At 39.3% G+C, this 14,356-nt stretch overlaps 2 protein-coding genes across 2 annotated transcripts in view; one reads left to right on the top strand and one right to left on the bottom strand.

Moving 5' to 3' along the window:
- Nucleotides 1-12,387, top strand: part of ERMP1 (endoplasmic reticulum metallopeptidase 1) — an 82,076-nt gene extending 69,689 nt beyond the window's left edge. Inside the window, exons 14-15 of the mRNA XM_004047782.5 lie at nt 3,398-3,561; nt 3,683-12,387. Of these exons, the coding sequence (XP_004047830.1) occupies nt 3,398-3,561; nt 3,683-3,847 (329 nt within the window). The 3' untranslated portion in view covers nt 3,848-12,387. The remainder of the gene's footprint in view (nt 1-3,397; nt 3,562-3,682) is intronic.
- The window catches only part of RIC1 (RIC1 homolog, RAB6A GEF complex partner 1), a 151,274-nt gene continuing 145,804 nt past the window's right edge, over nt 8,887-14,356 (bottom strand). The window contains exon 27 of the transcript XR_010130214.1: nt 8,887-14,304. The gene's annotated coding sequence lies outside the window, so the exon portion shown is untranslated. The remainder of the gene's footprint in view (nt 14,305-14,356) is intronic.

Here is a 14,356-nt window from a genome sequence, read left to right on the forward strand (position 1 = left end):
GTTTTGGTAAAAGCAGATATATACCCATGTAACCCTCATCTCTATGAAGATATAAAACATTTCCATCACCCCACAAAGCTCAACTGATGTGTCTTGTACTGAGTGGAATATTGGAGTCTCTTATTTGTGTGTTTATATGTATATATCTTCTATACGTCTCCTGTAGTTTTCTTTATAAAGTGGTTGCTATGTTATCTGATGCATAGATATTCACAATTTTATGTCTTCATTGTGAATTGTGACTTCCAGTATTAAAAAGCGCCCCTTTTATATTTAATGCCTTTGCCTTGAATTCTGTGTTTTGAGAAATAAGATAGGACTTTTAAACAATTTCCACTTGCCTGAAATACCTTTGTTCATACCTTTATTTACCCTTTCTGTATCTCTCTGTATTCAGGAAACATACAGTATGTGATTGGGTTTGGCTTTGTAAGCCAAGTTGAAATTGTTTTTCTTTTAGTGGGTAAGTTAGGTTTATTTACATTAATTTTTATTACTCATACATTTGGCCTCAGTTGTCACAGTATTTTATAATTACATGTGTTGCTTTATTTGTTATATTCCTTTTTTCTATAAGGTGTCTTATATGCTCTTTAAAACATTTATTTTCTGGCATTTATGAATGTTTATATTTGTTTTAATTCTCTATTGTTTTACTTGAACCCGGGAGGCAGAGGTTGCAGTGAGCTGAAATTGCGCCACTGCACTCCAGCCTGGCCAACAGAATGAGACTCCATCTCAGGAAAAAAAAAAAAAAAAAAAGGTATTGTTTTAACTCCCACCAATTAACCCATACAACAGCAATGCTTATTCTACTTTCCTCTTTCTCTCTCCCATTTTGCATCCAATTTTTGTTACAACATGTAACATCTGTATATTTGTCTTATACCTTCACCTTAGTGTTTTTGTAATACATTTGGATATATTAAAATCCTCAGTATAATAAGATCTTTTGGCCAGGTGTGGTGGCTCACTTTGGGGGTACTCTGGGAGGTTGAGGCAGGAGGATGGCTTGAGCCCAGGAGCTCGAGACCAGCCTGGGCAACACGGGGAGACCCCATCTCTACCAAAAAAAAAAAAAAAAAAAAAAAAAAAAAAAGCCAGGTTTGTAGCATGCATCTGTAGTCCCAGCTACTTGGGAGGCTGAGGCAATAGGATTGCTCAAGCCAAGGAAGTCAAGGCTGCAGTGGGCTGTGTTCATGCCACTGGACTCCAGCCTAGGCGATAGAGCAGTGGGCTGCTGTGTTCACGCCACTGCACTCGACCCTAGGTGATAGAGCAGTGGGCTGTGTTCATGCCACTGCACTCCAGTCTAGGTGGTAGAGCAGTGGGCTGTTCATGCCACTGCATTCCAGCCTAGGTGGTAGAGCAGTGGGCTGTGTTCACACCACTGCACTCGAACCTAGGTGATAGAGCAAGACCCTGTCTCAAGAAAAAGTTCTTCTGCTGAAGTTTGTACAGTTATCTGTTGGTTGGATGAAGCTTATTCTCTAGACTGTTTCTGAAGAAGGGCTCATGAGTGCTGTTTCTGTATGGTTAAAATTGGTTTTCTATAATCCTGATAGTTGAAGGACAAGTTGGTGGCCATAGAATCTTTGGTTCACGTTTTCCAATATTGAGTTTTTAAAAATTGTTGTTCCATTGTTGCCTTGTTTTATATATATTGTTTTTGGGGTCTGATACCAATGTAATTTTTTTTTGTAAGTTACTTGATCAAACTTTTTATTGAAGACCTTGAAGATTTTTTTTTTCTTTGAAATCTAATAGTTTTACTAGGTTATGTCCTGAAGTTGTTTGTTCTGTGTTAATATTCTAAGGTGCCTGGTAGTCTCTTTCAATGTGTAGATTCAGCTCTCTTTTTGTTTCTGGAATGCTTTCTTGGATTACAGTTTTAAATATTAGTTCTGTTTCATTGTTTGGTTTTCTTCTGGGGTACCAAATGAATATTTCTTTTTGACCTGCGTTCTATTTTTACCACTATCGCTAACCTTTTTTACTTTGCTTTTTCCCATTTTAATTTTCTTAGTATTTCTCCTGTCTTTATGACTGTTATTAAATTTTCCTTTGAATCTATTCTGTTGGGCATCTTGTAATTGTCTTCATTTCTAAGGTAATTTTGCCTTTTTCCTCCATTTCTTTTCTGAGTCTAGTCGGTCCTTTTAATTCTTCCTTCTAGTAAGAATTTCTGATTCATGGTGGGGTTTTAAATATCCCCAAATGTTTGTATGGATATATTTGTAGTTGGAGTGTGATTATAACATTTTCTTCTGCTTCACGGTTATTTCTTTTTTTTTCCAAGAGGAATTTTCTGATACTTTTTTTTGGTAATAACTGTATGGATCTGTTTATCCTTTTCTTCCTCATTTTTGTGCTGTTTTGTAAGATTTCTATCAATGGCTTCCTTTTCTGTCAGTGTAAGAAAGTCCAGATTCTTTAGTAAGTTTGTGTTGGTGTGGATGAATAATATATATCTCTTTCAACTTTTTTGACTGGATTTTTCTTGCAGGACCCTGAATTTTCTTTTGCTTCTTTTCATCTTCACCACCCAAATGCCAAAGGATTCCTCTTCCTTCTTTTTTATTTTTCCCTGAGAAGCTTTGGTTTTGAAGACTGTTACTTCAATAATATACTTTTAAGTCCCTGCCCTGTAAACCTTTCTTTGACTGGACACTATAGTAGTATTTTCAGATTTAGGGTGGACTTACTTGGTCTGCATTTGCCACAAAGCCTTGCAGCAGAAGCAGGGTGGGCACAAGTGTGTGAGATTGCTCCCTGAGATTTAAAAATTTACGGTTATTTCAAATATGGGTATTCTCTGTCTTTAAGTTAGGCTGAGGGTGTGTTTTTGTTTAGTTTTATCTATTTTAGTTTTAGTTTGACTTCCAGTGTCATCAGTTTCCTTGGAAGTTCCCAGTGATGACTAAATTTTCAGAACTGAGCTAATATTTTCCAGCTTGAAGGGAAAAACTAGTAAAACATATTTTAAGGTGTTACATGATCAACTCCGAAAATTACAATCCATTCATAATGGCAGTCCTATTCAGTACTGTTATAGCACTTCGCAGTTTTGCCAACACTTTAATATGCTTTTTCTAATATAATCCCCTCAATGAAGAAATTGTGACATAGATTAAATTCCTGATGTCATGCAGCAGTTAAGTGATAGGACCAACTTAACACAGGCTTTCTCATTTACAGTCTGTGCCTTTTCTCCTGTACATCATTATTTAACCTTGTTGATTCACACTAAGTGTCCAAACTGGTAAACCTCCATTAGGTTTATAGTAAGTATATTTAAAGTCATGCAGGCATGAACCTTTATGAAGTCTGGTTTGGATTGTGGGTTATTTTTTTGATCCTTTTAAAAAGATTAACTGTTCTTCCTTTTACCTTACAGGACCAAGCCATATGTCCTTCTATGTTCGAGCCCACAAAGGGTCAACACTTTCTCAGTGGTCTCTTGGCAATGGCACCCCAGTCACAAGTAAAGGAGGAGACTACTTTGTCTTTTACTCCCATGGACTGCAGGCCTCTGCATGGCAGTTCTGGATAGAAGTGCAGGTGCCAATTTCCCAGCATTGTTTGTTTCATTGATTAGGTTCCCAGGTGGTATTTAGCAAGAACCTTGGGTTCAGTATTCTGGCTTCTGAGAACTGGAGAACTAATTGATTTTCTCTGGCAGGTTTCAGAAGAACATCCTGAAGGAGTGGTCACCGTGGCCATTGCTGCCCACTATCTATCTGGTGAAGACAAGAGATCCCCTCAACTGGATGCTCTGAAGGAAAAGTTCCCAGATTGGACATTTCCCTCTGCCTGGGTGTGCACCTACGATCTCTTTGTATTTTAATCTTGTGGATGAGCTCTAAGTACATGCCCAGTGGATACTCCATGTGACTCTAAGTACATGCCCAGTGGATACTCCATGTGACATGGTTTCTCCCTATGTTACGTGGATGTTTGTAACGTAAGTCAATGAATTTTAATGATCGTATGTTCAAAGAGCTTTCTGGGTTAACACTTTTCAGGGCCAAGCACTATAAGGGTTTAGCTGTGGCGCAGTGATGCATGGCCTGTTGACACTTGAAAATGCCAGTCTTTTGGCACTTAAGCACATGTGGGTACTGCCACCACACACACGTCATTTTATATGACCTTAAGGACAAAAGCCAACAAACCACTTCAATAGCTGCCCCTTTAGGATCAAGAAAGATGTACACTGTCAGACCATTGTTAATGAGACAAAAGTTGTTTCCAATTTAAGCCCCAAAACCATTTGTTGTATTAGTGAATGGTGGGTAAAATATCATTCACTGAGGTAATGATTCCCCTTGAGAATATAACTCTGTGTAGGTCACTGGAAAGTGATTGCCATAGGGCTGGGAGAGAAGCATTGCACTCTTGAGGCTGTAGCCTGTGTCAAGCTGTTTCTTCAGGCAGCCTCTCAAATGTGCTTTGTCTCTCTGTGCTGAGGCCTGGACCCTGTGCTGAGCTGGTGACTCACTGTCCTGACAAGTGGACACACAGATGCACTGCTGTGCTGCTTTCCTGAGGTGGTTTTCTATGCCTGTTTTCCTCTGAAACATGTCTGTTACCCCTCTCCATCTTACCAAGTTGAAAAGGGGAATATTTGGCCACATACCCCTCTGGTTTTCGTAGGTTCTTTTGGTTCAGAATATTGTTTGTGCCAGTACATGACCTTAACTTCCTTCCTCAGAGCACTGAGCTGCCATCTGGGCTATTCTGGGGTAGAAGGAAGGCTGGGAGTGGTGGGCATTTTATAAATATTTATTCTCTTTTCTTTGTTTCATAGGAGTCTTGTGTTATACAAGGTTAATCCTTCATGGTATAATCTTATTGATGCACTGGGCCTATCTTTTTGTTTTCCAGCCAGTTGAATAGATTAGTTTTTCTCAGTAACTTACTATCCAGCAGACTGGCTTTCCTGAGACTTGAGGTTGTGGCTTATACTGGAATGAGACCACTGTACGTGTAGGTGGTTCAGATCCTGCGTAATGGCAGCGTGAGGACTTAAAAGGTGGTTTTCATTTTGAAGATGGCTATGTAGCTTGTAAGGTGTATCACAGCAGTACCTCTCATGGCTTTTTGGTTCCAGCAGTGAGGGCGTTGGTGAGATCAATGGTAAACTGTGCAAGCTTTCTTTTTATCATTAGGAAATGTGAAACGTTGGACAAATTTTGAGTTTTAACAAGGACAAAAAGTTGAAAGAAAAGGCACAGTTAACAAAAAAGGGTGGCTAGATTTATCTTGGGTGATGGAGGAAATGAGAGAGGAATGCTCTTGAAAGGTGGTCTGTGGATCTGTCTGAATAGAAAGAGCACAGTAAGTGTGCATTGCCAGAGAAAACGTCCTTGAAGCTGCTTGTCTCATGTGTATGATGTGCTTTTTAAATCATGCTCCTCATTGCCTGCCTAATCTGTGACTCCCTAAAAACTAACTGGGCCCCTGTAGATAGGGCTGCAACCAGAGCTGAATAACATGTTAGGCTAACACATGCATCAGCACTGCACACTGGAATCATTGCTCTTCCTGGACTTTGTAGAAATCAGTCTCAAGTGCTTCAAGAGTCTGGCTCCTGCTACTTTTATCTGTCAGGTAGCACATAAGGTTTGCAGGGTTTATATTTTGTATAGAATCACAGTTGTGGAGAAAAAGTAATAATTTCTCAATGAATTTTAAAAATGGGCCTATTTTCTATCCCCGTGGTTAATCTGATATAATTAGTGTTCCCTGTGAATTCCCCCCCTCTTTGGGAAGGATGCCTTTACTCTTTTATCAGTAATAAATTATGACTGTTTTCATATTGCCTTAGGGTTATTTCCCTGTGTAAACCATTGTCTTTTGTTTTGGTTTTCTTTAGCATTATGAAGCTTTGGTATTGTACAAGGTCAGTAATAAGATGCTCACTAGTCTCAGGGCTTGTGTAATATTCTGGGAGGTCATTTAAATGCCAGAAATGGTCAATCAATTATACACAGTATTTATGACTCTGTTAAGCACACCGTTTGTCACATTAGTAGATTCTGAGATTAAAAAAAATTTTTAAAGAGTGATCATTTAAATAATTTCTAAAAGGGTCTTTTCAAGCGCTAACAAAGTCACTAACAAATGCATTATTTTCTACAGAATTAGATGTTAGTAGTACAATACTGCATATTCAGGGAAAAAGTGTGAAGAATTGATTTCAAAATAGTTCGTTCTTGTGTTTGACCTAAGAATGATTGTTGCATTAAGTGTTTGTTTTTACAGTTTAGCATATATAAACAAACATGATAGGATTCCTTAAGATGTTACCACCCAGGGGGCCACAAGCCAGCCTGCTGTCTCAGGAAGCTGTAGAAGGAGTGTTTGTCAATTTCTTGTCACTGGTTTGCTGACTTACTGAGGATTAATTGTTGCCTTACAGTGTTACTGAAATAAACTTTAATATACTGGTTGGTATCTTTTTAACTGAAAAACAGATCTGTGTTCTTCTGTATCCCCATATTTTCAAGGGTTATTCCATGTCCACAGAGCCTTTTTAATTGCTGTTAAAAGACCTAGATGGCTCATGGGAGCAAAGAACTCAACATGGAAATGTTTACTTCAGTTAGAATCCTTTATCTTAGAATGAAATGGTACTTCTGAATTTCACAGAAATTATTAGGTAAATGTTGAGCTTCACCTATGTAGGAGTTTTAAATCATCCCCATTAGCAAAAAAATAGCAAAGGGTGAAGGGCGTTCTTTTATTTGGGAGTAAGGGTAGGAGGGAGGGAAGAAGTTGCCTTTCAGCCAGAGTGACTCATTGCTTATTCTAATCTCCACAGAATGAAAGGGCACCACCACTCACCAACATAGAGCATGAACTTTGAGTTCAAAGATCTCTGTGCAAGTTATTATTTAAGCTTTGAGTGAATTCTCTCAGAACAGTTCAATACAAGGTGAAGCAGCTGAACAACTTCTAACCTAATACTCCTCTTCTTCTTTTAGGGCCAATAAAGTCAAGATGCAGTTATGGCTATTTACATTTGTTTTTAGCCAAGATGCAGTTACGACTATTTTTAAATTTTTTAAAATTATACTTTAAGTTCTGGGGTACATGTGTGGAATGTACAGGTTTGTTACATATGTATACATGTGCCATGGCAGTTTGCTGCACCCATCAACCTGTCATCTACATTAGGTATTTCTCCTAATGCTGTCCCTCCCCTAGCCCCCCACCCTCTGACAGGCCCTGGTGTGTGACGTTCCCCTCCCTGTGTCCATGTGTTCTCATTGTTCAACTCCCACTTATGAGTGAGAACATGCGGTGTTTGGCTTTCTGTTCTTGTGTTAGTTTGCTGAGAATTATGGCTTCCAGCTTCATCCATGTCCCTGCAAAGGACATGAACTCAACCACTCAACCATTTTTAGGGCTGCATAGTATTCCATGGTGTATATGTGCCACATTTTCTTTATCCAGTCTATCATTGATGGGCATTTGGGTTGGTTCTGAGTCTTTGCTATTGTGAACAGTGCTGCAGTAAACATACGTGTGCATGTGTCTTTATAGTGGAATGATTTATAGTCCTTTGGGTATATACCCAGTAATGGGATGGCTGGGTCAAATGATATTTCTAGTTCTAGATCCTTGAGGAATCGTCACACTGTCTTCCACAATGGTTGGACTAATTTACACTCCCACCAACAATGTAAAAGAGTTCCTATTTCTCCACATCCTCTCTAGCATCTGTTGTTTCCTGATTTTTTAATGATTGCCATTCTAACTGGCGTGACATGATATCGCATGGTAGTTTTGATTTGCATTTCTCTGACCAGTGATGATGAGCTTTTTTTTCATATGTTTGTTGGCTGCATAAATGTCTTCTTTTGAGAAGTGTCTGTTCATACCCTTTGCCCACTTTTTGATGTTTTTTTTTTCTTGTAAGTTTAAGTTCTTTGTAGATTCTGGTATTAGCCCTTTGTCAGATGGATAGATTGCAAAAATTTTCTCCCATTCTGTAAGTTGCCCGTTCACTCTGATGTTAGTTTCTTTTGCGGTGCAGAAGCTCTTTAATTAGATCCCATTTGTCTATTTTGGCTTCTGTTGCCATTGCTTTTGGTGTTTTAGTCATGAAGTCTTTGCCCATGCCTGTGTCCTGAATGGTATTGCCTAGGTTTTCTTCTAGGGTTTTTATGTCTTACGTTGAAGTCTTTAATCCATCTTGAGTTAATTTTTGTATAAGGTGTAAGGAAGGGATCCAGTTTCAGCTTTCTACATATGGCTAGCTAGTTTTCCCAACACCATTTATTAAATAGGGAATCCCTTCCCCATTGCTTGTTTTTGTCAGGTTTGTCAAAGATCAGATGGTTGTAGATGTGTGGTATTATTTCTGAGGTCTCTGTTCTGTTTCACTGGTCTATATATCTTGTTTTGGTACCAGTTCCATGCTGTTTTTGTTACTGTGGCCTTGTAGTATAGTTTGAAGTCAGGTAGTGTGATGCCTCCAGCACTGTTCTTTTTGCTTAGGATTGTCTTGGCTATGTGGGCTCTTTTTTGGTTCCATATGAACTTTAAAGTAGTTATTCAATTCTGTGAAGAAAGTCAATGGTAGCTTGTTGGGGATAGCACTGAATTTGTAAATTACTTTGGGCAGTATGGCCATTTTCACAATATTGATTCTTCCTATCCATGAGCATAGAATGTTCTTCCATTTGTGTGTGTCCTTTCTTATTTCACTGAACAGTGGTTTGTAGTTCTCCTAGAAGAGGTCCTTCACATCCTCTGTAAGTTGTATTCCTAGGTATTTTATTGTCTTTGCAGCAGTTGTGAATGGGAGTTCACTCATGATTTGGCTCTCTGTCTGTTATTGGTGTAGAGGAATGCTTGTGATTTTTGCACATTGACTTTGTATCCTGAGACTTTGCTGAAGTTGCTTATCAGCTTAAGGAGACTTTGGGCTGAGACTATGGGGTTTTCTAAATATACAATCATGTTGATCTAATATTGACAGTGGGGTGTTAAAGTCTCCCACCATTATTGTGTGGGAATCTAAGTCTCTTTGTAGGTCTCTAAGAACTTTATAAATCTGGGTGCTCCTGTATTGGGTACATATATATTTAAGATAGTTAGCTCTTCTTGTTGCATTGATCCCTTTACCATTATGTAATGGCCTTCTTTGTCCCTCTTGATCTTTGTTGGTTTAAAGTCTGTTTTATCAGAAACTAGGATTGCAACCCCTGCTTTTATTTTTGCTTTTCATTTGCTTGGTAAATATTCCTCCATCCCTTTATTTTGAGCATGTGTGTGTCTTTGCATGTGAGATGCATCTCCTGAATACACCACACTGATGGGTCTTGACTCTTTGTCCAGTTATGTCTTTTAATTGGGGCATTTAGCGCATTTATATTTAAGGTTAATGTTGTTATGTGTGAATTTGATCCTGCCATTATGATGCTGGCTGGTTATTTTGCCTGTTAGTTGATGCAGTTTCTTCATACCGTCGATGGCCTTTACAATTTGGTATGTTTTTGCAATGGCTGGTACTGGTTGTTCATTTCCATGTTTAGTGCTTCCTTCAGGAACTCTTGTAAGGCAGGCCTGGTGGTGACAAACATCTCAGCATTTGCTTGTCTGTAAAGGACTTTATTTCTCCTTTGCTTATGAAGCTCGGTTTGGCTGGATATGAAATTCTGGGTTGAAAATTCTTTAAGAATGTTGAATATGGGCCCCCACTCTCTTCTGGCTTGTAGACTTTCTGCTGAGAGATCCACTGTTAGTCTGATGGGCTTCCCTTTGTGGGTAACCTGACCTCTCTCTCTGGCTGCCCCTAGTATTTTTTCCTTCATTTCAACCTTGGTGAATCTCATGATTCTGTCTTGGGGTTGCTCTTCTCGAGGAGTATCTTTGTGGCGTTCTCTGTATTTCCTGAATTGAATGTTGGCCTGACTTGCTAGGTTGGGGAAGTTCTCCTAAATAATATCCTGAAGAGTGTTTTCCAACTTGGTTCCATTGTCCCTGTTGCTTTCAGGTACACCAATCAAATGTAGATTTGGCCTTTTCACGTAGTCCCATATTTCTTGGAGGCTTTGTTTGTTTCTTTTCACTCTTTTTTTCTCTAATCTTGTCTTCTTGCTTTATTTCATTGAGTTGATCTTCAGTCTCTGATATCCTTTCTTCCACTTGATCAATTCGGCTGTTGATACCTGTGTATGCTTTATGAAGTTCTCGTGCTGTTGTTTTCAGCTCTATCAACCAGGTCATTTATATTCTTCTGTAAACTAGTTATTCTAGTTAGCAATTTGTCTAACCTTTTTTCAAGGTTCTTAGCTTCCTTCCATTGGGTTAGAACATACACTCCTTTAGCTTGGAGGAGGAGTTTGTTATTACCCACCTTCTGAAGCTTACTTCTGTCAATTCATCAAACTCATTCTCTGTCCAGTTCTGTTCCCTTGCTGGCAAGGAGTTGTGATCCTTTGGAGGAGAAGAGGTGATCTGCTTTTTGGAATTTTCAGCCTTTTTGTGCTGTTTTCTCCTCATCTTCATGGATTTATCTACCTTTGAAGTTGGTGACCTTCAGCTGGGATCTCTTGAGTGGACATCCTTTTTGTTGATGTTGATAGTATTCCTTTCTGTTTGGTGGTTTTCCTTCTTACATTCAGGCCCTCTGCTGCAGGTTGGCTGGAGTTGACTTGAGGTCCAGTCCAGACCCTGTTTGCCTGGGTATCACTGGTGAAGGCTGCAGAACAGCAAAGATTGCTGCCTGTTCCTTCCTCTGGAAGCTTCGTCCTACAGGGGTACCTGCCAGATGCTAGCTAGAGCTCTCCTGTATGAGGTGTCTGTTGGCACCTACTGGGAGGACCCACTTGAGGAGTTAATCTGTCCTTTATCAGAGCTCAAATGCTGTGCTGGGAGATCCGCTGCTCTCTTCAGAGCTGCCAGGCAGGGACGTTTAAATAAGTCCGCTGAAGCTGCGCCCACAACTGCCCTTTGTCCAAAGTGCTCTGTCCCAGGGAGGTGGGGGTTTTATCTGTTCGTCCCTGACTGGGGCTGCTGCCTTTTTTTCAGAGTTGCCCTGCCTAGAGAGGAGGGAATCTAGAGAGGCAGTCTGGCTGCAGTTGCCTTGCTGAACTGCAGGGGGCTCCACCCATTTTGAACTTCCCAGTGACTTTGTTTACACTGTGAGGGTAAAACTGCCTACTCAAGCCTCAGCAATGGTGGACGCCCCTCCCCCCATGTTGGAGCATCCCAGGTCAAACTCAGACTGCTGTGCCAGCAGCAAGAATTTCAAGCCAGTGGATCTTAGCTTGCTGGGCTCTGTGGGGGTGGGACCCACCGAACCAGACCACTTGGCTCCCTAGCTTCAGCCCCCTTTCCAGGGGAGTGAATGGTTCTGACTGGTGTTTCAGGTGCCACTGGGGTATGAAAAAAAACCTGCGGCTAGCTTTGTGTCTGCCCAGAACAGCCATCCAGTTTTGTACTGGAAACCCAGGGCCCTGGTGGCGTGGGCACTGGAGGGAATCTCCTGGTCTGCGGGTTGCAAAGACTGTGGGAAAAGCACAGTATCTGGGCTGGATTGCAAGATACAGTCCCTAACAGTACCTAATGGCTTCCCTTGGCTGGGAGGAGGAGTTCCCCAACCCCTTGTGCTTCCCAGGTGAGGCAACGAACTACCCTGGCTTTGGCTTACCCTCACAGGGCTGCACCCACTGTCCAACCAGTCCCAGTGAGATGAACCAGGTACCTCAGCTGGAAATGCAGAAATCACCCACCTTCTGTGTCGATCTTGCTGGGAGCTGCAGACCAGAGCTGTTCCTATTCAGCCATCTTGCCAGCAATCCCAGTTGCTACGGCTCTTAATGTCTGTTTTTAGTTGAAATACGTAGGGATTTTTGGAGTGTATCTGTATTTTTTGACACTTCTACTTCCATATTTGACTTGTAAAAACATAACATGTTGGTAATAATTTCTTTTTTCTCCAATTTGGCTCTACAGCATGACCAAATGGAATTTATGCCAGGAATGCAAGGTTGGTTTAACAGAAAGTTGGCCAGGTGCGGTGGCACATGCTTAATTTCAGCACTTTGGGAGGCCGAGGTGGGTGGATTGCTTAAGCCCAGGAGTTTGAGACTGGCCTGGACAACATGGCAAAACCCTGACTCTACTAAAAACACAAAATTTAGCAGGGCATGGTGGTGTGTGCTTGTGGGCCCAACTACTATAGAAACTGAGGTAGGAGGATGGCTTGAGCTCAGGAGGTTGAGGCTGCAGCAAGCCATGACTGCGCCACTTCCTTCCAGCATGGGTGACAGAGCAAAATTCTGTCTTAAAACAAAAACATTTGAAAATCAGTGTAATGTACCATATTTATTAATAGAATAAAGGACAAAAACCACGTGACTACTTCAATAGATGCAATGTATGTTTGTTGAGTGTTTTTATCATGGAAGGGATTTGGATTTTGTAAAAGACAAACTATACAGAAGGCAACATCCTCAACCAGATAAAGCTTATCAATAAAAAACCCACAGCTAGCATCATAATTAGTGATGAGAGAAAGCTTCTCCCTAAGATCAGAAGACAAGGATATCAACTATTGCCACCTAATAAGCATTGTACCAGTGGCTCTAGCCAGGAGAGTTTGGCAGGAGAAAGAAAGAAAAGGCATCCAGATTGAAAAGGAAGAATTCAAACTATCTCTGGTTGCAAACAACATGACCTTCAATGTAGAAAATCCTAAGGAATCCACAAAAAAGAAAAAGTTTGATGTTGCATGATGCAATGTCAATATACAGAAGCAATTGTATTTATATACACAATCCAAAAACAGAAAATTCCATTTTTTTACAGTAGCAATACTTAGAAATAAATCTAACAAAAGTATGAGACTTAGCAAAAATTATAATCCACTGTTAAAAGACATTAAAAAACCAATAAATGGAAAGACATCTCATGTTCATGGACTGGAAGGCTTAATATGGCAATATTCTCCACATTGCTTTATGTCATGAATACAACACTTATGAAAATCCCAACTGCCTTTATTTTAGTATAGAAATTGACAAGCTGATCCTGAAATTCATATGGAAATACAAGGGACCTAGAATAGCCAAAACAGCCTAGAAAAAACAAACTTAGGACTCTCACTTTCAAAATTTCCTACAAAGCAACAGAAATCAAGGCAATGTGGTATTGGCATAAGAAGATATTATAGATCATTAGAATACAATTAAGAATCTATAAATAAACCCATACATCTATAGTTGATTTTTGACAATGGGAAAAAAATCCTTTCCATAAATGGTGCTCTGACAATTGAATAGCCACATTAGAAGAATGAAGTCAGATCTCTCTTTCATATCATATATGAAGATTAACTCAAAATGGATCAAAGACCTAAATGTAGGAGATATAACTATAAAATTCTTAAAACTTAGTCATAAATATTCATAACCCTGGATTAGGCACAAGCAACCAAAGAAAAAATAAGTTGGACTTAAAAACAGTGTTTCAAAGGACATTATCGAGAAAGTGAAATGATTCAGAGTCTGTGTGATTGTAATCACATGGTGATAACACTCAATCTAAGTCAGACTTCTGTTGTATTCTCACCACTCAATTTGTTTTTTTTTTTAGCAGTATTTAATGGGTACATTTTAGAGTCTTCCATTTTGTGTGGAATTAGATCCTCCCCTTCAAATGCTGTAATTAACATACTTAAAAAAAAACTTGAATATTGAAATCTAAAAAAGTGAAAAGCCCACAGAATGAAGAAATATTTGCAATTTATATGTACATAAAATAGTATCCAGAATATATAAAGAACTCCAGCAAATCAACAATTAAACGACCTAATTAAACAGACATTTTTCTTCAAAAATAAATAGACAAATGGCTAATAATCCTATGAGAAGATTTACATTAACCATTAGGTAAATGAAAATCTAAACTATGATGAGACACTACTTCATATACAACTTGGATGGCTACAGCCAAAATAACAACATGCTTTGGTGCCAAGAAGTGAGATAGAAAAGTTCACATACTATATGTTTCCATTTATATGAAATGTCCAGAATAGGCAAATCCATGGAGACTGAAATTAGGAAAATGGGAAAAAGTCAAAGTACTTTTTAATCCCACTTATTATATACTTACATGTAAAATTTTGTTTGCTTGGTAGGTATCTTAAGGTATACATAATTTTCTGTCATTCCTTCATTATATTTTGAACATTTTCCATGTCATCGACATGGGATGTTTCCTCCAGTATTTTACTGTCAGGCATCTAGGATGTTGCCAACTCTTGATGCTCTCATTCTAAATCTACATATAAATAAATATTTTAAATAAATCTGTCTGAATTTCATTTCATAAG

This window comes from Gorilla gorilla, chromosome 13 (genome assembly GCF_029281585.2).
Source record: "Gorilla gorilla gorilla isolate KB3781 chromosome 13, NHGRI_mGorGor1-v2.1_pri, whole genome shotgun sequence".
In the NCBI taxonomy this organism is placed as follows: domain Eukaryota; kingdom Metazoa; phylum Chordata; class Mammalia; order Primates; family Hominidae; genus Gorilla; species Gorilla gorilla.